This window comes from Macaca thibetana, chromosome 13 (assembly GCF_024542745.1).
Source record: "Macaca thibetana thibetana isolate TM-01 chromosome 13, ASM2454274v1, whole genome shotgun sequence".
Classification (NCBI taxonomy): domain Eukaryota; kingdom Metazoa; phylum Chordata; class Mammalia; order Primates; family Cercopithecidae; genus Macaca; species Macaca thibetana.
Window position 1 is genome coordinate 87,319,126 of NC_065590.1, and position 23,439 is coordinate 87,342,564.

The 23,439-nt window shown below is 38.3% G+C and overlaps 1 protein-coding gene across 4 annotated transcripts in view; it reads left to right on the forward strand.

Moving 5' to 3' along the window:
* Positions 1 to 19: 19 nt before the first annotated feature.
* Positions 20 to 23,439, forward strand: part of WDR35 (WD repeat domain 35) — a 69,870-nt gene continuing 46,450 nt past the window's right edge. For 3 of the 4 annotated variants that reach the window (XM_050754164.1, XM_050754163.1, XM_050754165.1), the window contains exons 1-9: positions 20 to 180; positions 893 to 1,010; positions 8,406 to 8,477; positions 10,159 to 10,251; positions 12,417 to 12,545; positions 15,644 to 15,777; positions 16,664 to 16,829; positions 17,603 to 17,748; positions 21,641 to 21,766. In XM_050754164.1, coding sequence (XP_050610121.1) covers positions 157 to 180; positions 893 to 1,010; positions 8,406 to 8,477; positions 10,159 to 10,251; positions 12,417 to 12,545; positions 15,644 to 15,777; positions 16,664 to 16,829; positions 17,603 to 17,748; positions 21,641 to 21,766 — 1,008 coding nt within the window. In that variant the 5' untranslated portion in view covers positions 20 to 156. The other variant, XM_050754167.1, reaches the window with a different exon arrangement.

The following is a 23,439-nucleotide window of genomic DNA, read 5'->3' on the forward strand; positions in this document are numbered from 1 at the left end:
GAAGTGCCCCGCGGAGCCCCGGATGCGACCGGGCAACATCGCGGTTGCCAGGGCGACGGGAGCTTCTCGCAGCTGGTGGTACTCCGGATTGGAAACGTAGAACCGTTACCTGTCGAGGGCCTTAGCAGCCGTCGTGACCCTCTAGGGAATCCCACGATGTTCTTCTACCTGACCAAGAAAGTGAGTTTCCTGCGGGGCGTCCTCGTTTCCCCGCCATTCCCGCAGCCTGCGGCGATTCCCGCTGCCTTCCAGAGGAGCCAGGCTGCTTCACCCGGTCCTGATCGTGGCTTCGGCATTCCGCGGCCATCCTTCCCGCCGGGTCCAGCCTCCGACCTCCTCCTGCGGTTCACAGAGCCCCAGACAGACCTTGGCCGAGCCCGCTGCCCTCTCGTAGCTCTCTCCCATTCCTGCCCCTGGCTAGGTCCTTTTGGGTGGCTGGAGGATAAGTCGCCCTGTGCTACTCTATGTTTCTTCCTCCACTTGTTGCTGATCCACGTGATTTAAACCCTTTGGATCACCACGAAACATTGGGCAAGAGAAAAGAAATAACAATAGGATAGCCTGAGTGTTGTGGGTGAAAAGGAAGAGGGACTGGTGGTATGGATTTATACCCGCTCCCCGCCCTCCCTTTAAAAAATCCATCCGGTGACTGTGGCGTTGGCTTCCTCCGCAGTCACTATCCTTCTCTTTTGTGCACTTCTTTCCGTCTTTCCCAAATGCTAGAGCCCGAGTCAGTTCAAGGGACCATGCCCATTTCACAACAGCTCGTTTTTTTTCTGCAAGACCGTCCGTTTTTCTTCTTGGAAGATTTTCTTCAGCCGTCATCTCCTGCAGACTTATTTCCCACCTCCTTCGTGAAAAGTTGCTAGTGCGGCTATGGTTGCTTTTACAGATTTCCATTCCCAATAACGTGAAGCTGAAGTGTGTATCCTGGAACAAGGAACAAGGGTTCATAGCATGCGGTGGTGAAGATGGATTACTGAAAGTTTTGAAATTAGAGACGCAGACAGGTAAATGAATGCAAGCCCACATGTTTGAAATTGGTAGAAAATTGGCTAATGTTATTTGTTCATGCGATTTACTCATGGTATCTGTCAGTATGCAATTCTGATTATTTTAAAGGGAAAACCAACATTTTATGGTGTTTTTTCTGGAGTATGTTTGCAATAAAGTTCAGAGAATGTTGAATGTAAACATCAGATGGTTTTTGCTGAGTTATTAATGGAGAATGAAAAATAAGGACGAATGAAAATAAGTCACTGTGTTATGCTATGTCTAATTATTGTACTATATTATTAGGAGTCTAATACAAATCCTGTGAGTCAACATTTCAGTAAGAAAATCTGGCGGATTATTTACAGGCCTATCCTTTCTGCTTATTAGATACATTAATAATTATTGACCTAGTGTCCAAGAACAGAAAATGGGATATGTTTTACATTTCTATTAGTGGATCCCTTGTTTTTGCAGTTTGATTTCTTTCTTTATCTAGTTGTCTGGAATCACAGCAAACAGTTTCCTACTTCTTTAGCCCCCCAGTGCTGCACTAGATTGAAGATCTAGATAAGGCAATTAGGGTTAAATCTCTGCTCTGCCACAAGACTACTGAATGACTTTCAACAAGTGGCTAAGGATCTTACTACTTTAGTTTACTCTTCCATAAAATGAAAATGTAGGGGATTAAACTGCATTACATTTTTGGATTCCTTACAACATAGCTTCTCAAACTGTACTAGGTATAAGAATCACTGGAAGAGATTATTAAGATGGATTTCATGCTCTACCCCCACACAGTGGACCCATGATGGGGTCTGAGAATTTCCATTTCTAGTGAAGCTAAGTTGCTCGTCCTCAGACCCCACTTTGAATAGCATTACCTTACAGCTTTGAATGTGGTATGAATAATTTAAATACTCATTGACGATTTTCCATATACCGGATGTTTAACCTTCACAATCTTATTTGACTTCACAATAATCTTGGGCAGTAGGTATTCTAGGTGAAAAAATTGAGGCTCTGAGCAGTTAATAATTGCCTTAGGTCACGCAGCCAGTAAGTGGCAGAGCAAGGATGTGAAACTAAGTTTGTCTCACATTCAAGTCCTTGTTTTTAACCACTACACAGAGTGCTAGTGGACAGCCTAAGAAGAGTACCAATTAAAGTTTGGCTTAGGCTGTTTTATAGTTCAATCTGTCAGTGCTTTAGTTTTTTAAAACTGTGTTAAAAGAAAGTTTTTCTCTGAAAAACTTTATATATATAAAGTTTGAAATATATATAAAGTTTATGTATAAAGTTTAAAATATATATAAAGTTTATATATTATATATAAAGTTTAAAAATGTATCTATATGTATATGTGTATATGCATATATATGTGTCTGTATATATACATACTTTTGCTTACAATACGTAGCAAGTTTTTGTTTTTGTTTTGCGACAGAGTCTCACTCTGTCGCCCAGGCTGGAGTGCAGTGGTGCGATCTCTGCTCACTGCAAGCTCCGCCTCCCGGGTTCACGCCATTCTCCTGCCTCAGCCTCCCAAGTAGCTGGGACTACAGGCGTCCGCCAGAAGGCTTGGCTAATTTTTTGTATTTTTAGTAGAGACGGGGTTTCACCGTGTTAGCCAGGATGGTCTCAATCTCCTGACCTCGTGATCCGCCCGCCTCGGCTTCCCAAAGTGTTGGGATTACAGGCTTGAGCCATTGTGCCTGGCCCGCAAGTTTTAACTTACATTAAGAAATGCATTCATTTTGTTTAACATTGAAGGCTTTTTTAAAAAACAAACTTCTTTTTCTTCTCTAACCTTTTGATAAGCTGTGGCTAGAGTATTCTTTGAAATTAGTGAGCAAGATGGGAAATCGATTCTTCGGAGGTTTGGAAAATGGAGTAAAGTATTTGTTTTCGAACTTAATGATTATGAATTGTGCTGAAAGAAATAAATATGAGGAATATGGCTGCGAGATTCTAACAAGATCAGTATATTGTATTTAATACAAATAATGTTGATTCAGCAGATCCCTCCAGTAACTATCATAGATCTTGCATGCCTGCTTTATATCAAGCACTGTGTTGTGCTAAAGATGCAACATTTTAAGTATAATGTTTTGTATCTTGGGTACAGCAATATAATACAGCAATCCTCTACATCAATAAATCATCTTGTATGACACCATTTTTAATGTCTATTTAGTATTTCATTATATTGGTATTAATATATCATAATTTGCTTAACCAATTCTAGTATTGGACATTTAGATGTCTCCACATTTTTACTATTAAAGCAACTATATCTTTGTATCCAAATCTTTGCATAAATTGTTAATACTTTCTAGGATAAATCTCTAGAAATGGCATTCACTAGATCAAAGAGTGTGTACATTTATACAGGTTCCTAATATGTACATTTATACAGTTTCCTAATATGTGTACGCAAATTACCCTCCAGAAAGTTTGCACCAAGTTGCATTTCCAGTTTTCAGTCCCCTGCTCTAGAAGGAAAGGAATTAGAACCAGCAATCCATCTTTTTATATCAGGTTTATTTCTCTCACAGGCCAGCTTCCAGTGTTTTGCTGGAGCCCATCTCCCTTCACCTTCTCAGGTACCTCTCTTCCAATTTATCCTCTCTCTCTCCTTTCAGTATCAGTCCTCTCTCCTTTTCTCTCCCTCACCAGTGACTTTCATGTTCTAAATCTAATGGACAGCTTTTATTGACTCATCAGGATTTGACTTGAAACATTATTTTTCAAGACAAGAGAATTCAGAATGTTTAAGTTATTGTTATATTTAGGCATACTACTTTTCTCTCCTTCTCTGGTCAGTCCTCAGTCTCTTTGCTAGATTTCCCTCTTCTATTAGAATTCCTGAGAACTTGCTTCTGGGCTCTCTATTCACTTGCTCTATTTATTCTTTCATTCTCATGCCCTTAAATGCCATCTGTGGTATGAAGTGAAGAGCCCCACATTTATATCTCCAGCCCAGTCCTGATTTTTCAGATGTGGGTGTCTCCACTGGAGTTTTTCACAGGTATCTCATACTTACTGTGTTCAAAACTGAACTCTTGATATTCTTCCAAATCTCATTCAATTGTCTCCATTTCAGCAAATGTCTCAGTTTCACTCATTTGCTCAAGCTGGAAATCTTCTCTTTTCTTCCGTTAACAACATCTGCATCAGCAATCCTGTTGCTTTTGTCTCCAAAGTGTATCTTGAACCCATCCTTTCCTTTGTCTCCCCTGCTCCCTCTATAGCTCCAGCTACCATCATCCCTCACCTGGTCTATTGTGAGAGTCAGTTTCCCTCCTTCCATTGTCTCTGGCTTCCTCTTAGTTCTTGACACTCTAGCCAGTGTCAGGTTTTTTGTTTTTTTGTTTTGTTTTTTGAGATGGGATCTCCCTCTGTTGCCCAGGCTGGAGTGTAGTGGTGCGATCTCGGCTCATTGCAACTTCCACCTCCCGGGTTCAAGTGATTCTCCTGTCTCAGCCTCCTGAGTAGCTGGGATTACAGGCGCGTGCCACCACGCCCAGCTAATTTTTTTTTCTTTTTTTGTTTTAGTAGAGACAGAGTTTCACCGTGTTAGCCAGGATGGTCTTGATCTCCTGACCTCAAGTGATCAGCCCACCTCGGCCTCCCAAAGTGCTGAGATTACAGGCGTGAGCCACCACGCCTGGTCCTTATTTTTTCTTCTTTTAAAGGGACCAGATTATGTCATTTCCTTGCCAAAAGGAATTTTAAGGGCTGACAGTCTGGGTTGGAGCTGCTTGTGGTAGGGTTTGAGGGTGATGGCCCTGGGTGGGAGCTGCTTGTGGTAGGGTTTGAGGGTGATGGCCCTGGATGGGAGCTGCTTGTGCTTGTGGTAGGGTTTGAGGGTGATGGTCCTGGGTGGGACCTGCTTGTGGTAGGGTTTGAGGGTGATGGTCCTGGGTGGGACCTGCTTGTGGTAGGGTTTGAGGGTGATGGTCCTGGGTGGGACCTGCTTGTGGTAGGGTTTGAGGGTGATGGTCCTGGGTGGGAGCTGCTTGTGGTGGGGTTTGAGGGTGATGACTCTGGGTTGGAGTTGCTTGTGGTAAGGTTTGAGGGTGATGACCCTGACTAGGATTGAGGTGGCATTTCTTGCTTTTCCTGCTTTGACTGCCAAGGCCTCATCCTCTCATCCTCATGAGAGGAAATAGCCCTGGAAGCCAACATTTCCATCACAGAAAAAGTATATAGGGCCATGCAAGCCAACTGTAGCTGACTGTGCAGTCCTCCAGTACCTGCAGGCATTGACATTGCCTCAACTTTCCAATATGCCCAGGACAACAAAATTTACCAGAAATCTCAGGTAAGGTGTCCTTAGTTAGACCCAGGGGTGCATACAGAGTCCTTTGTAGTCAGTCATTCACACAGAGAAGCAAGGCAACCAGGTGATCCTGCCAGAAAGTCTGGCGAATGTGGTACCATCTCTTTCTCAGAATTGTATTATCCCTATGTGTTGCAAAACAATCTTCTGTATATTTTGATTATAGGTTTCAAGCTTATTTTGCAGCACATAACAGGAATTTCTGTTGAAATTGGGCTGCTGACAACTTTTATGAATGCAAACAAAAGCATTGTCAGTCATGCTTTTCTAAGAGAAAGACTTTCAAAGATTTAGTGTGTTTGGTTATTGGTGTTATTAGCATGATCTTCTGTTCTTCTGTATCATACCTTTTATTTTCAGTTGCGTTATTATACCTTAATTTTTTAAAAGCGTTCTTTGGACTTTTTGATGTACTTTGAATTGTTGGAATAACTGATTTCATTCTGAAATTTCTTTACATGAGTTTAAAATGCTTTATTTTATTGGTGACTTCTTTGATCATGCCTTTTCAATCTAAGGATTACTGTTATGTGCTTTTAGAAGATTTATGTTAGTATTACCAGATTTTTGTTCACATACCACTTTGGTTTCATTACCTTATTGGCTATCTGGAGTCTAGTAATGTAACTGGATGGAATCTTGGGATATTAATCCTGGCTTTACTCTACATCATTTAAAACTTTTGGCCTTTTTATGGACATCTGAGAACTTTCGGGTGGGTTTTATGAATATTTTTTACATGATCAAGTTATGGAGTTGCTTCCAGCAAGAGACCTTTTCAGATGTGGATGATATTTGTCCAATATATCAAGCTGAATTTCAAAGCCTATTCTTAACTGTCAGCATGTATTTTGCCAAGAATATGCTACCTTATGGTCTAACAGAGGGAAAACATGGATGGTTAATCTAAATCGCATATCACCCATTTCACTTAGTTAGGTTATAGTGACATCAGAATATGTGTGTATATATAATATATATATATATGCATCAGAATGGATTTTTCAGTTCTAGAGGTTAAGAAAAATGTTTCCACCAAATATTTTAGAATATTATAATGATGTTTAAGTATGTTTTACAATTTTTAAAAGATTAAATGAGTGAAAGAACCCTATGTTAAAAAATTTATGTTCAACCTAACGTGTGTGTCAGCAACATTTATTCTATCTTGACAGATGATTGCATTGTTAAACTGTACATGTGTACTCTTGTGTTACCAAAACAACTGGGTAATTGGAACTAGTGATTTTAGAGGAAATTAGGTATTTTTTCCTGACAGTGTTTTCAGAATAAAGGATATTTTTCATAATATTTTAAGATACTTGTTATCTGAAAGTAGAATTTTCTTTAGCATTGGTATAATTCCCATCCTCACAAATTCTTAAGATTTTCATAAAATTTGTAATTTAAATGAAAATTTTAAATGCTATGTTTTATGTGTAACAGATTTCTAAGCCAAGATTAATTTATTGAGATGACATTTTAATATTATTCTCTGTAGTATGGTTAGTACATTTTTTTTTTTTTTTGAGACGGAGTCTTGCTCTGTTGCCCAGGCTGGACTGCAGTGGCCGGATCTCAGCTCACTGCAAGCTCCGCCTCCCGGGTTTACGCCATTCTCCTGCCTCAGCCTCCCGAGCAGCTGGGACTACAGGCGCCCGCCACCTCGCCCGGCTAGATTTTTGTATTTTTTAGTAGAGACGGGGTTTCACCGTGTTAGCCAGGATGGTCTCGATCTCCTGACCTCGTGATCCGCCCGTCTCGGCCTCCCAAAGTGCTGGGATTACAGGCTTGAGCCACCGCGCCCGGCCGGTTAGTACATTTTTAAGACATCTTTAGAGGTTTTCATTGCACTTTGGATAAAGTCTAAAATTCTTTTTTTTTTTTTTTTTTTTTGAGACGGAGTCTCGCTGTGTCTCCCAGGCTGGAGTGCAGTGGCGTGATCTCGGCTCACTGCAAGCTCCGCCTCCCGGGTTCACGCCATTCTCCCGCCTCAGCCTCCCAAGTAGCTGAGACTACAGGCGCCCGCCACCACGCCCGGCTAGTTTTTTGTATTTTTAGTAGAGACGGGGTTTCACCATGTTAGCCAGGATAGTCTCGATCTCCTGACCTCGTGATCCACCCGCCTCGGCCTCCCAAAGTGCTGGGATTACAGGCTTGAGCCACCGCGCCCGGCCTAAATTCTTATTTTCTACAAATACTTCATAATTTTTCTTGTACCTATCACTCCAGCCCTGTTTGATGCAATTTTCTCCCCTGTTCATCCACATAGGCCTTCTTAGATTTTGTCAAGGGCTCTAGGCGTCTACCTCAGAGCCTTTACATTGCTGTGTCCTAGCCTGGAATACTCCCCTTCTTTCTCTACCTGTCCTGGCTATCTCCAGTTTACCTCTCAGTCTCAGCTTAAATACCAATTCTTCTGATAGCCTTCCCTGGTTCCCCATCAATCTAAATTAAGTCACTTCTGCTACTATTTCTTATTATGCTTTCACATTCCCAGTTTATAGTTACATTTATGTGTGTGTGAGTATGTATTTAATATTGGTCCCTCACACTGTAAGCTCTGAGGAGAAAGGGGAAATGACTGTTTTGTTTATCATTTTATATGTAGAACCTTTTATAATGCATAGCACAGTGTACACATTCAATAAATATTTGTTGAATGAATGAATAAATGAGTGAATATAAGATACTGTGTAATCTGGCAAAAACCCATTTTCAAAGTCTATGCTGTTTTGATCCCTTGTAAGCTGTAGAGTTTGCAATCTGTAGGCCATAAATATTTCTATTTGTGGTCTTTTGGAAAGGCATAAAAAGCAGTGATGATTATTAATATATGTAATGTATGAGTAAACAATGTTCATTTATGTATTTTGCTTTATTTTACCAGAATGTCTTTGCAAGGGGTATGTGTTATTGTTTATGTTTATACCATGAGAAAAATAGATCAGAATGAGGCATACTTAGAAAAATGATTAATACTGCCCAGGAATACAAAAAGAGTCAAAATCTTATAATATGTCACTTTTATATGTTTATCATAGTAGTTTGTTTTGTTTTGTTTTAGATGATGCAAAATTGAGGGGCCTTGCAGCCCCCAGTAACCTTTCTATGAATCAGACTCTTGAAGGTCATAGTGGTGAGTCATGCAATTTCTTTTAAGTCATGTTTGAGTGGTATTTAGACATTTAGGAAGTTTCTACTTAATGCAGAAATGTCAACATTTTAAATAATGGTAATATTTAAAGTACAGATGCTCTTTGAGTTATGATGGGGATATGTTCCAATAAACCCATTGTAAGTTGAAAATGTATTTAATACAGCTAACCTACTGAACATCATAGCTCTGCCTAGTTTACCTTAAATGTGCCCAGAAAACACTAGCCTACAGTTGGGCACAATCATCTGACATAAAACCTATTTTATAATAAAATGTTGAATATCTTATGTAATTTATTGATTTCTGTATTGAAAGTGAAAAACAGAGTAGTTGTATGGGCAATCGAAGTACGTTTTCTACTGAATGCGCATTGCATTCCCACCACTGAGAAGCCATTTAAGTAGTACTATTGTAAGTTGGGAGCTGTTTGTAATAATTTCTGTTGAGACATAAGTAATACAATGTAGAGTCATTCAACTTTTACATGATTAAACAACATCTTAAATAAATCTAGAAGAAAGTAGCTGTTATTTTATATATTGAAAATACTCCTGTCTATGGATGTTATATATATAATCCTTTTTAGAATCTGTCCTATGATTCCAGATTAAAGGAGACTGAAGAGACTGGGCGTAGTGGCTCACACCTGTAGTTCAAGCACTTTGGGAGGCCAAAGTGGGAGGATTGCATGAGGCTAGGATTTTGGAACCACCCTGGGCAACATAATGAGACCCTGTTTCTACAAAAAATAAAAAAAAACTAACCAGGTGTGGCGCTGTGCACCTGTAGTCCCAGGTACTCAGGAGGCTGAGGTGGGAGGATCCCTTGAGGTCAGGAGTTTGAGGCTGCATTGAGCCACAGTTGTGCCACTGCATTCCAGCCTTGGTGACAGGGCAAGATCTTGTCTCAAGAAAAAAAAAAGACTAAAGATTGAGACGTATAACATATAAATGCATTGTATAATCCTAGATTGGATCTTGGAATGAGAAAAACAAGTGTCTATAAAGGACATTATTTAGACAATTGATAAAATTTGTATATGGACTGTGAGTTAGATAATAGTATATCAGTGTTAAACTTCCTAATTTGTAATATGGTTATGGAAGAGAATGTCTTTATTTTTAGGACATGTACACTAAAGTATTTATGGATTAAAAAATTAAAAGTCATCAATTATTCACGTACCCTGGAGGTTTAAGATATGCTCAAGAGTGTTTTATCAATAGAATGGAAAACAAGGGTGAGGGGTGGGCAGAAGAGAGATTATGGGACATATCTACCAAAAATGATAAAAATTTCCTAAACAAGTACCTAATATTGTGTCCTTTGGACATCATTATTTTTGGGAGTCAGGCCAATTGGGTAAACCATGCTTGTATTTGTTTCTGTCATCAGGTATATGGTAGTTCTTGCAGCTCGCCATGTTAGGTGTCTTCACTGGGATGAAATAGGGATAGATATGACAAACAGTATTATGCATTGTTAGAAAATTAGTGATATCAATAACTGCATCCTATGAATAGGTTTTAAGGAATATTAAAGACTAGTTATCTGTGCAGGAACCATATTGATTTTAACATGATCTTGGTGTTTATATAAAAATATAAATTTGAAATCAATTGTAACCTTTAAGTTTCTAAATTGTTTTATAATGTTCTAGGTTCTGTTCAAGTTGTAACATGGAATGAGCAGTATCAGAAGTTGACTACCAGTGATGAAAACGGGCTTATCATAGTATGGATGTTATATAAAGGTATATATTACTAGGAGAGCTTATTTAATTTTTCACATGTTGGCATCTATCTTACAGTATTTGGATGGATAAACAACATCTCCAAAATAGACCCCTTTTACTAACAACAGGAGTTCATCCTGACTGCACAGTGGTAATATTTCTGGATTTATTGCTACCTACTTTTCACTTTTTTTTTTTTTTTTTTTACTTTAACCCTGTTATTAAGAAAGTGAATTAGGTGATTGTTAGCTATCTCCAAAATGAAGTTAGACTCTTAGCAGAAGAATAGCTTCTACTTGAGATAGCTCTTTTTTTTCCCCCAGATTTCCAATAAGAATTACTTCCTAGGTAGTTCCAGTTTATAATTACATTTATGTGTATGTAAGTGTGTATTTAATATTGGTCCCTGAGTAGACTGTAAGTTCTGAGGGGAAAGGGGAAATGACTGTTTGTTCATCGTTTTATATGTAGAACTTTTTATAATACATAGCACAGTGTACACGTTCAATAAATATTTGTTGAATGAATGAATAAATGAGTGGCTAGAGTTATCTCAGTAGATGAAAACACATTTAGTAAGAAGTCAAAGGGAATAATTCATTTCCTGCATGGGCCAGTTAGTTTCCTTTTCTTTTATGGATACAGATTTTATCTCAACTCTGACTACTGGTTCACGGTTTGTGCCTCTTGTCTACAACAGAAAGGGAGAGTAAAAGAAGGATTAACTTAGATATACCACTTTTACGAGAAAAACAGCTCATCATACATGTTCTCCTGAGGCCTGTAGCCATCATCTTCAAAAGGGAAGGGTGCCTTAGTTCATGTGTGCTGTTTTGAAAACTTCATGTGTGCTGTTTTGAAAAGTTCATGTGTGCTGTTTTAAATGGCAGGGCATACCATTTAAAAAGTCTTCATTAAAGATATGCTATAATACTTTAATTTTTAAAAAAGTGTGTGTATGTGTGTGTGTAGGGGATAGAATGTGAAAGTTCAGTGGACTGGAGTAAACTTTGTTTCCAAGGTAGGTCTTCAGGTCTTCTCTGGGTCTCAGTCTGGATTCTGTTACCCTGCTCTGACCAGTTATTCCAAATTACATGATTATTTTCTTGGCTGCAGGCCAGAGTTTCCTATGTTGGTATGTCAAAAAGCCTTTAAGAAAAACAAAAACTGAATAACCTGTTTTTTTTGCCTGTAATTTGGTTATGCTAAAAGACAAGTTACATCTCATTCCTACCCTGCATACAACTAGAATATTTTTGTCATTCAGCATTAGAGATGTGGTATCACTAATGTAATATAAACTGATTAGAATTTTTTCAAGCAGGCTTACTTAGGGTTTTACCTAATATGCTGTGTGTTTTTTGGCTTCATTCTCTTTGTGATAGTAACTAATATGCTGTATTTAATATGCTTGTAATTATTCATTGGAGAGTTTATGTGTACATATAAAGTTATTGTTACTTGGAGTTTTTTTCTTGGTTATGATCTGAACCATATTATTCAAGTGGGAAAAGTTAGGCTTTCAGAAGAAGCAGTAGTTTTGGCTCTGAAAAAGCAGATTAAGTTTATTTTTTAATTGACAGAAAGAAAGAGACAGGGAAAGAAAGAAAGAGGAAACAGGCCGGGCGCGGTGGCTCAAGCCTGTAATCCCAGCACTTTGGGAGGCCTAGACGGGCGGATCACGAGGTCAGGAGATCGAGACCATCCTGGCTAACATGGTGAAACCCCGTCTCTACTAAAAATACAAAAAAACTAGCCGGGCGAGGTGGCGGGCGTCTGTAGTCCCAGCTACTTGGGAGGCTGAGGCAGGAGAATGGCGTGAACCTGGGAGGTGGAGCTTGCAGTGAGCTGAGATCCGGCCACTGCACTCCAGCCTGGGTGACAGAGCAAGACTCCGTCTCAAAAAAAAAAAAAAAAAAAAAAAAAAAAGAAAGAGGAAACAAAGGATGGGCATTTATTATGTTTTCTGTGATAATCTTTGAAGCAGTTATCAGTTAAGCCCAAGTTAATTTTTCATTGTGTTTTTGTTGGATTTGGAAGTTTTGTAGTTTAATGTCTCGGGTTGTAGAAAACTTTGCAGTTATTTATCCCACGGTGTACTTTACAGATTGCTTTCAATTCTTAAGTACTATTTAATATATGTGAAAGTTTTGACTTATAATTTTTTAAATTTGTGAAAACAGGCTCTTGGTTTGAGGAGATGATCAACAATCGAAATAAATCAGTTGTTCGCAGTATGAGCTGGAATGCTGACGGACAGAAGATCTGCATTGTATATGAAGATGGGGCTGTGATAGTTGGTTCAGTGGATGGTAATGCATTGATTGGACATAAAACTAAGATCAATATCTGGCTGACAGTTTTCTTCTTTAGAGATTTAAGTTAGTTATCATATGTTAGCATTCTGATTGAAAAATAGACATAAAAAGAAAATATTTGATATACAATTTGATGACGTTCAAGAACTGTTCTTTGGTTTTAACCATCTGTTTTTATGTATATTCAAGGAAAAAAGTCTATTTTTTATTTTCTGCAGTGGCATTGAAAAAAGTGAATTAACTTTTCAGCATTATTTTAAACATGTCTGCCTTATTATGTAATTTCTCTTTTTATTGGTTAGTCTGTACAAATACGTAGACCTTAGTTTCAAAAAGTCTGTGGTCATTTTTATTAGAACTGAACATGTCATTGTTGGTTGTAGTTTATAGCCTTAAAAACCCACATTTTTCAAATTCTAGTAATAGATAAAACTGGGTCTTCTGAGAGTCTGCACCTTTGTTTTAATTTGAAATTCTGTAGAGAAATAATATATTTTAAAATCATTTTTATTTTCTCTCTCGCGTGCGTGCGCGCTCTCTCTCTCTCTCTGTGTGTGTGTGTGTATGTATGTGTAACTTCATGTATTCAACAAATGTTTCTGAGAGCCTATAAAGCAACAGCTATCATTTTAGGAACTGAGAGTACAGCAATGACCAGACCTAGATTAGGAGAGATGGATAAGTAACCAAGAAATTACAATACCCTGTGATAAGCGCTAAGATGGGGAAAATACAGGAGCATGTAGAAGTGGCCACCTAATGCAGACGTGGAGGGATCAGGAAGGGCTTCCTGGAGGGAGTGATGCTGATGCTGAGGCATTAGCCACAAGGTAGATTGGTGTGTAGAATGTCTCAGCCCTAAGAAATAGCATTTGAGGAGGTCCAGAGGAGTTGCACTTAGCTATGTTTGGGCCATTGAAAAAAGATGATTATCAGTAGGGTATGATACTAAAGGTGAAGAGTATTATGCAGTAAATCTAGAGAGAGAAACAGAGGCCAGATCATGCAGATCATAATTTATATTAAGGTGTTTGGACTTAAGTCCAACAGCAGTTAGGAGGCCAATGAAAAGTTTGAAGAATGGGAGCAATGTGATAAGCTTGTTCCTTAGAAAAAGCTCTGTGCTACATATGAAGAATAGAGAAAGGAAAGAAAGATAATGGGCAGCTGTATCAGGAAACTACTCTGGCAATTCAGGTGAGAGATTATGGTGGATAATAGCCATCCAGGTAATGACAAGGGAATGGAAGTAAGTAGATTTTAGACATACTCAGGAGGCAGAATAGTTAAGATTGGGGATGAGAGGATGGAAGTCCCCAGGGCAGTATCCAGAGTTTTAGCTTGGGCAGCTGGATGGATGGCAATGCCTTTCATTAAAATAGTGTGGAGAAAGAATGATTTTAAGGGAAAATTTCTCTATTGGATATGTTGATTTTGTCATGCCATAGGCCATTCAAGTAAATCTATCCAGACCATAGTTAGACATACATATCTGCAGCTCAAAAATATCTGTGCTGAACACAAAATTTTGGGAACCACCAGCATATGCATGGTAATTTAAACCATTGAAATAGTTGAACAAAACTAAAGGGCATTTGTAGAGTTAAGAATCAGCAACATTTAGGCTGGGGATGGTGGCTTATGCCTGCCTTTGGGAGGCCAAGGCAGGAGGATTGTTTGAGCTCAGGAGTTTGAGACCAGCTTGGACAACATAGCAAGACCTTGTCTCTGCTGAAAATAAAAAAGTAAATTATCTGGGTGTGGTGGCACACTCCTGTAGTCTCAATCACCTGGGAGGCCAAAGTAGGAGGATTGCTTGAGCCTGAGAGGTTGAGGCTGCAGTGAGCCATGATCTTACCACTACACTCTAGCCTGGGCCACAGAGTGAGACCCTGTCCCGGTGGGGGGAAAAAAAATCAGCAACATTTCAGGGATGGGCAGAAGAAGGATGTTAAAAAGTAGGAGTCTTGGAGATAAAGGAGTATATGGGCTAATGGCAGCAAAGAGAGTTCAAGAAGGAGGGAGTGGTGAGAAAAAAAATGTGTCAATTGACTTTAGCAACAGGCCATCAGTGACGTCCATGAAGGCAGTTTCTTTCTTTTTCTTAAACAACAGAAATTTATTTTCTTGGAGCTCTAGACTCTGGAAGTCCAAGATCAAGGTGTCAACAGGTTTGGTTTCTTCTTTTTTTATTTATTATTTTTATAGATTTAGGGGGTACAAGTGCAGGTTTGTTATATGGATATATTGAATATTGGTGAGGTCTGGACTATTAGTATATAACCATCACCCAAATAGTGTATGTTGTAGGCAGTTTCAATGGAGTTGTGGGGCAGAAGCCAGATTGGGAGGGGTTAAGGGTTGACTCGGAGTTGAAGTGGAGACTATAGGTGTGAAGAACTCTTTCATGAAGTTTGATTGGGAAAGGAATGGTAGAGATAGATAGTAGTTACAGGGGGAACTTGGGGTTAATAAAAGTGTTTATTTTATTTTATTTTACTTTATTTAAGGTGGTGGTTTCACAGAGAAATAGATCTGCATGTGTTTAAATCCACATAAGAAAGGCCCTGGAGTGAAGAGTTTAATGGGAAAGAGAAAATGAGAGGAGTCAGTAAAGGGAGATCTTTGCAAAGGTAGGAAGGGATTAGATCAGAGAATACATAGAGGAATTAGCCTTAGACAGGGGACTGACTGGGGAAATACCTCTTCTTTTGTATTAGTGGGTAGAGCAGAAAGTGTAAGCATGGATTCAGTTATGTTCTGAATTGTTGAAGATGGGAATGAGGAATTTGTTTTTTGGGTGCTTTTATTTTCTTTCCAAAGTAGAAGATGTGCTCAACTGCTAATTGGGAGTGAGATCCAGCATCAGAGTTTAGAAGAAAGGGGAGAAAGTTTGAAACAGCTACTATTTCAAATGTCTTTTCAGGTATTTGGCACATATAGGTGCTCAGTAAATATTTATTGGCCAAATAAATTGAATGAATGCATGAATGCTGTGAAGAATTTGCAAGATCTTTAGGAAAACAAACATTTCGAAAGCAGTTGTTGGAGGATCATGGCCTTGAACAACTTTTAATAATGTTTTGTTTTAGGCAATCGTATTTGGGGAAAAGACCTGAAGGGTATACAGCTATCCCATGTAACATGGTCTGCGGACAGTAAAGTCTTACTTTTTGGAATGGCAAATGGGGAAATACACATTTATGATAATCAAGGAAATTTTATAGTAAGTATGTGTATCATCAGTCTTGTTTATATAATTTTATATGATTGTACATATCATTCATCTTTGTATATACATTTATTTGTTATGATGGTTCGTGTAATTAAAGTCAATTCAGATTTTTTTTCTTTTTCCCAATCATCTAAATTTTTTTTAAATTAAATAAAATTTTGGTTTTCTCAAAGCAAATTAGTGCCACAAGTTAGAGTGTAACTTTTAGTTCCAATTTTTTTTGGTAGGTAGAAAGGACAAGATGTCAGTGCATTTAAGCAGAGGGATAATGAGTAGGGCAATGTGCAGTTTAAGTTTTTTAAGTGTCTTCTGGTATCTGAAGCCAAAGTTTACATGTAGATACCAAAGGGTATTTTTGTAGCAAGCTACCAATGGTTGTTTGTAAAAAGAATGACAGACTTAACTGGTAAGTGAGAAAAATCAATCCCTGGAAAGAAGGTAAAATAGAATAGGATCAGGCAGCATAATCTGAAGAAAAATTCTGGCTTTGCAAGGTTTAGCTATAATCTATGATTACTGATGGGACAGTTTTGTTTTTTAGCAAGGTTTAGGACACTAAGTAAATCCACTCACTGGTGGAAGTAAAATAATGAACTTTTATATGACATTTTGCTGTTTTCAAAGTACTTTCATATACTTGTTATTTGAGTCTCATAAAAACTCAGTGTTTTTTAATCCTCATTTTTTACATGTGGGGAAAATGGACATTTAGGTGATTTGTCCATGGCCTGTATACCAGTAAAGTGATTAAGCTTTAATTTGCCACCTGATTTTTAGATTGTATTTTCAGCATTCTTTCTACAATACTCTATTGAGATTGTATCTATACTGTTCTGTTTTAAAACGTAAAATATTAAATCTAGACAATTTTATTTAGATGAAAATGAAGCTGAGTTGTTTGGTGAATGTCACTGGAGCTATCAGCATTGCTGGGATTCATTGGTACCATGGCACAGAAGGCTATGTGGAGCCTGATTGCCCTTGCCTTGCTGTTTGCTTCGACAATGGAAGATGCCAAATAATGAGACATGAGAATGACCAAAGTAAGGAATTTTTCTGTTTAAAAACTTTTTAAAATTTATTTATTTTTTTCTTTTTGAGATAGAGTCTCACTCTGTCACCCAGGCTGGAGTGCAGTGGCACGATCTTGGCTCACTGCAACTTCTACCTCCTGGGATCAAACGATTTTCCTACCTCAGCCTCCTGAGTAGCTGGGACTACAGGTGCATGCCACCACACCTGACTAATTTTTTGTATTTTTAGTAGAGATGGGGTTTCACCATGTTAGCCAGGATGGTCTTGATCTCCTGAGCTCGTGATCCGCCTGCCTCAGCCTCCCAAAGTGCTGGGATTACAGGCGTGAGCCACAGTGCCCGGCCTCAATTTCTAATTTTTAACTTTTTTTTTTTTTTTTTGCGCGACAGGGTCTTGCTCTGTTGCCGAGGCTGGAGTGCAGTGGTGCATTTTTGGCTCACTGCAGCCTTGGCCTCCAGGGCTCCAGGGATCCACCCATCTCAGCCTCCTGAGGAGCTGGGATCACAAGTGTGCATCACCACCCCTGGCTAATTTTTATATTTTTTGTAGAGACAGAGTTTCGCCATGTTGCCCAGGCTGATCGTGAACTCCTGGACTCAAGTGATTCGCCCGCCTCAGCCTCCTAAAGTGTTGGGATTATAGGCGTGAGCCATTGTACCCAGCCCTGTTTTTTTAAAAACGTGGAAAGTTTTAAAAGTATTTAAAAGTTGTTGTTAAGAGTATAACATTCTGTAGGCTACGTATTTTCCCACAGAGACCTCATTTTTCTCTTTTTGACTAGATCCCGTTTTGATTGACACTGGCATGTACGTAGTAGGCATCCAGTGGAACCACATGGGCAGTGTGTTAGCTGTGGCGGGCTTCCAGAAGGCGGCCGCGCAGGACAAAGATGTGAACATTGTGCAGTTTTACACTCCGTTTGGTGAGGTAAATACATTCAAATTTGTTCTTTCTTTCTTTCTATTTAAATGTGCGGTGAGTAAGGTAGGGGAAAAAAGAACAAAGGAAATGGTATAATTTCTTTTAGGGACATTTCATTTGTTGTATTTTATCATGGAATTTCATAATCTTGTAGTTTTATAATTATAAAATAAAAGTTACAATTTTATACATTCAGAAAACGAGAAGTTTGACATAAGAAGTCACCGTGGAGCAGTTATTTTGAATTCTCTGTGATCCGAATATGTGTCTCTTTTCATAGCCAGCTTTTGAGTAGTATTTAGTGTAATATAGTTGTTTCAGATTAATTTTTCGGATTTTTAGTGTGACATTTTACATGTGTTTAGATGTTAAACATACATATCTGTCTGTCCTTTCTCCAAACTTCTAATACTTTTCATTTGTTGCAAAGTAATCAATTATTTGAAGAAAATTTAATAATTAATCTTCAGTGATGCTACATTAAAATACAAGCATTGTTTTCATAAATGTACCTATGGGTATTATTCTTCTCAATAGTATTTTAAATAAATTTAATTTTAAAAGAGAATTTTCAGAAGTAGCATTGGAAAATGTCAAGTAGGAGAATTAATATATTGTGAATTTTAAATAATTTAGAAAGTGAGAGCTTATTAATAACTAAGCTTAATACATTTTTTGAATATCTTATTTTCTAACCCAATACTATATTTTGTCCCTTTTGGATACCCTGTTGGCTTTTATAAATTCACCATAGACTACAGTAATATGTATTTTTGGCTGCATAAAAGCCTGTACCAGTTGTTTAAATATTATTTTTGTGTATTTTAATAATTTCTTTTAGGGCAAGAAATGATGTCTTCTGATGCTTTTGAATCAGTATCTCAAAGTTACCCAGTAGAATGTACTGTAGAAAGTAGATGCTCTCTATACATTGTCAAACGACAATATTTCTGGTAGATGTAAAAGTGAAGGGAAAAAAAAAACGCATAGTTTTCAAGGTTCCTAGATAATTAAAAATCTGCATTCTAATTATTTCTATATTTATAACCTCCTTCTTAATTAATGTTCTTTATTGGTTATTTTTGTTGATTGCCATTTACTTATTTATCACCTTTTTTTTTTTTGTTTGTTTGTTTTTGAGACAGAGTCTTGCTCTGTGCCCCAGGCTGGAGTGCAGTGGCGCGATCTCGGCTCACTGCAAGCTCCGCTCCCCCGGGTTGACGCCATTCTCCTGCCTCAGCCTCCCAAGTAGCTGGGACTACAGGCGCCCGCCACCTCGCCCGGCTAATTTTCTTGTATTTTTAGTAGAGAGAGGGTTTCACCGTGTTAGCCAGGATGGTCTCGATCTCCTGACCTTGTGATCTGCCCGCCTCGGCCTCCCAAAGTGCTGGGATTACAGGCTTGAGCCACCGTGCCTGGCCTTATCATCATGTTTTATCTGCTTATTTTTGTTAGTTCAGCCTTCCCCAGGTAGAAAAACATGGGTTCTAAAGTCTGTTTTTTTATCTTGCAAAACAATGTGTTAAGTGTTAAACTGAAACTGTAAGTGGGTTTTGGTCTAGCTGTAACTAAAAGTATCTAGCATAGTTCCTCAGGGCATAGTAGTCAGTATTTTCTGAGTGAGTGAATATATGGGGAATTATTTGGATCTGTGTTATTGTTAAGGTAGGAAAGATAACCTGGATGGAAGTTATCTAACAATTTAAACTTAACGATTTAAACTTAAGGAAACCTCAGAGAAGAATTTGCTTTTAAATTCTGAGGGCCAGGGGCTCCTGGTTTTTGCACTGTGGTCTTAGCCATGGTAGGAGATAACAGAGCATAGGGTTTGTAGTCAAGTTGATCTGGCATTGAATTCATTTTCTACAGTGTAGTTTGACATAGAGAAGTTATTTAGCCTCTAAGACACAGTTTAGTTATTTTCAGAAATAAAGGAAATATGTCATGGTGCTGTTGTAAAGATTAAAGGAGATTACAATGAGGAAATGCCTACACAGTGCCTGGCACGTAATGAAGGCTTACTAAAAGGTGGTTTTCTTTCCTTGCTACTGCTACATCTTGGCTGGTTTGTAGTTAGAAGATGGCCGTATTCTTCTCCTCTTATGGATGTAGAGAGCTTGCTGGTTCCCCTTTAATTTCATACAGGTAGCAAGACAGATAGATCAGACCCTCCTAGGTTAAAACTTTGGGTTTTTTCTTCCATTGGTTTCCTTGGCAAAATGGAGCTCAATACATTTGTCTTACTCTATTATGTGCTGCTATGAAGAATACCAGACTGCATAGTGTATGTTAATAGAAACTTATTGGCTTACAGTTTTGGAGGATGAGAAGTCCAGTATTGAGCTGCTGACATCTGGTGAGGGCTTTCCTGCTGCATCATTGCATGGTGGAAGGAAGAAGGGCAAAGAGAGTGCAACAGAGAGACAAGAGGAGACCTAATTCCCCTTTGTAAAATGGCAGTAGTCCCAGCCATGAGGGCCTCAGGCGCTGATCACTGCCGAAAGGTCTCATCTCTCAATACTGTCAAAATGGCAATTAATTTCAACCTGAGTTTTGGAGAGGACAGACATTCAAACTATAGTAACATTAAATTTGACCCTAGAGGATATCTGCTTAGAACAAGGTATACCAGCAAAGTTCGTTGAAATTTTGGGATTATATCATTCTGTCAAATGAAAGGTATAGATTAAAAATGTTTGGTTGTTTTATAGCCACATTAAAAAAGTGTTTGTATTCATTTATTCACTCATTAATTTGGTCATAACAAGTACTATTAGTATATGAAAAAATTAATTTGAATGTATATTTATTGGAGATACATATTGACTATCAGTTTATCAAATAATCTATTAATGGAAAGGGAAATAAATGTGAATATGATGCAGTTATACTCTTAAGGAGCACATTCTCTAATTCTCTGGAACCATAGAGTTGGAGAAGAAGGCAGGACTCATTGAGGAAGCAGTATTTGAGCTGTATCTTGATGGATGAATAGGCGTGCTCCAGGAGGACAAGGACCAGTAAGGACAGGGGAGCTGTGAGGAAAGGAGAGGGGGATTTCAGGCAGAAGGGATATTGTATAGGCCAAAGGTGTGGAGGCAGAGTAGTTCCTTCATGAGCAGGCACACAGCAGTTATGGCTAAATAGTGGGATATTAAGCCACATACTATGGTTTTGGATAAGATGGGAAACAGGCATTGTATGCCATGCTAAAGAATGTGATGGTGGGGAGTTACTGATTTTTAAAAGTTATTAAACCTTTTAAAAAGCAGGGTAAGTTATGATTAGATCTGTGTTCCAGAAAGATAGTTGTGACAGCAGAGTAGAGATTGAATTGAGAGGGCAGAGGGAGAGAGTAAGGAAACAGATGAAAGGTAAGACTTAAAGTTAGGAAGCTATTACCACAATTCAATCCATTAAAAAGGTAATTATAGAGAGTGGAAAGGAGTAAAAGCAATAGGATTTGGTGACTAGTTGGGTGTGAGGGGATGAAAGAGAAAGACAAGATTTTATGATTGAATTTGCTAATATAATATTTCATTGATTCTAAGAAATGTAATTTTTTACAACTTAAAATGAGGAGGCATCTTATAATCAAAGTTGCTATATTTTAATTAGCAATGTGTTTTTTCCTTTCCTTAGTTGTACATAAAAATGCATGTTTCAGTCTATGGCATTTTAGATTTGATGAAATTTGCTATTGAATTCTTTGGATATAGTTTGTAAGTTTTTCTTATATGCATGTTTTTCATTATAAAAATTCAAGAAACGTGATTTTAAAGTGAGTAGTAACTTTTCACAAAATAATGTTCATACCACTTTTGACCTCTATGAAGTGATTGGTGGTAATTTGTATTTAATTGTTATACTTTAGGTTAAAGATAACTTTCTTTTTCAGCATCTGGGTACTTTGAAAGTTCCTGGGAAGGAAATATCTGCACTATCTTGGGAAGGAGGTGGACTGAAAATTGCACTAGCTGTTGATTCCTTTATATATTTTGCAAACATTCGACCTAATTATAAGGTAAATATTAACAGCAGTTGTAAAATAAACAGTGTTTCTTACTATCGCTCAAAGTGTATTCAAAGCTCTCTTGTTTTAGGAGCTAGCAGAAAGGAAGCCTTTTTGTGTAAAGACCTCAGACCTAGTAAACTTTTCTAGAATACTATGTATAGTTAGTAAAATTACTCCATGAGTCAATGTCTTAGCCAGAAATAGATGGTACACTCAAAGGAGTAATTGAAGAGAGACTGATGAAAGGCTTATTACAGAGATATGGGCAGGACTAAGGGGAACAGCAAGGAATGATAAAAAGTAGCACCCAAAGATTAGCATCAATGAGAAGCCATCACCAGCCCTGGGCCTGAAGGGGCAAGACAAGGGAGTCAGGCTCCTGGAACCCACAAGAGCTGTGGCTGTGCAAGAGGGGCTGCTCTGCAGGAGCCCAGACCATGCCAACCGGCCAGGCAGAGAGGGATTTGGGGAATAAATATTCCAACTCACCTCTCCACTTGCTGGTGCTTTCTATTGGCGAAACCCAATGGGGAGCCAGATGGCCAGGTAGCCCAGGTGATGGAGTTCATAGAAACTAGGCTGCAAGGCTCACAGCAGGGTAGAGAAGGGCAGAGAATAGATTAGAAGGAGAAAATGAGAATAAGCAACGTAATATATAATCAGTATTTTATCTTGAATTTAACATTTGATCCAAAAGCAAGCTCTCAAATATGAGATTGATCTGGTAGACTATTTGTTATAAAAATCTTCTATATTTAATTTTTAAAAGGTAAAGGACCTTAGAGAAATGGCTGATTCTAGGACTAGGGCAGGGAAAATACAAGGTAAGCCTGAAACAGTTTATAGTCCCAGCAAGTAAGGAAGTGCTCAGACAACAAAAGGATGGGGGAATGTCAAAAGAACATGAAAGAGCCTCCCAATGGCCAAAGCTGGAGCACTTTGAAGAATCAAATAAATGATGTATTATTTTATTGTGACCCAAAGTATAAATGCCAAGAGTTGATGCTGATATAGATGGATTATTTGAATAAATAAATAAATGGGAGAGAAGAAACAAATCTTCCTTACAGAATTATTCCAGTTTACTTAGGTATTGCCTTCTCCAGGAGGTGGAACATAGTCCCCTGTTCCCCTGGCTTGAGTGTGGCTACACTTAGTTTCCAAAGAGTAGGGTATGGAGAGGGGAAAAAAATAAAGTAGCTTTATATTGGTGAAACTTGGCAATCCAACCTTGGCCAAGTGATAAAGGTTAACATCATTAGGAATGATAAAGAAGTGCACTTCAGTTCTGTGCTGGTCTTCCTAAAAACCTGAAGTCCAATCTAAGCATGAGAAAAACATCAGACAAACCCAAATTGAGGGACAGTCTACAAAATACTTGACCAGTACTCCTCAAAACTGTTGAGGTCATTAAAAACAAGGAAAGACTGATAAATTGTCACACCCCAGAGGAGCCTAAGGTGACATGACTAAGTCTAAGTATCCCAAATGGGATTCTGGAATAGTAAAAGGACATTCGGGAAAAACTAATGAAATCTAAATAAAGTATGATGTTGATTTCCTAGTTGTGACAAATATACCACGGTAATGTAAAATGTTAACAATAAGGGAAATGGATGAGGGGTATATGGGAACTCTGTGCTATCTTTGCAACTTTTCTGTCCATCTAAAACTATTTTAAA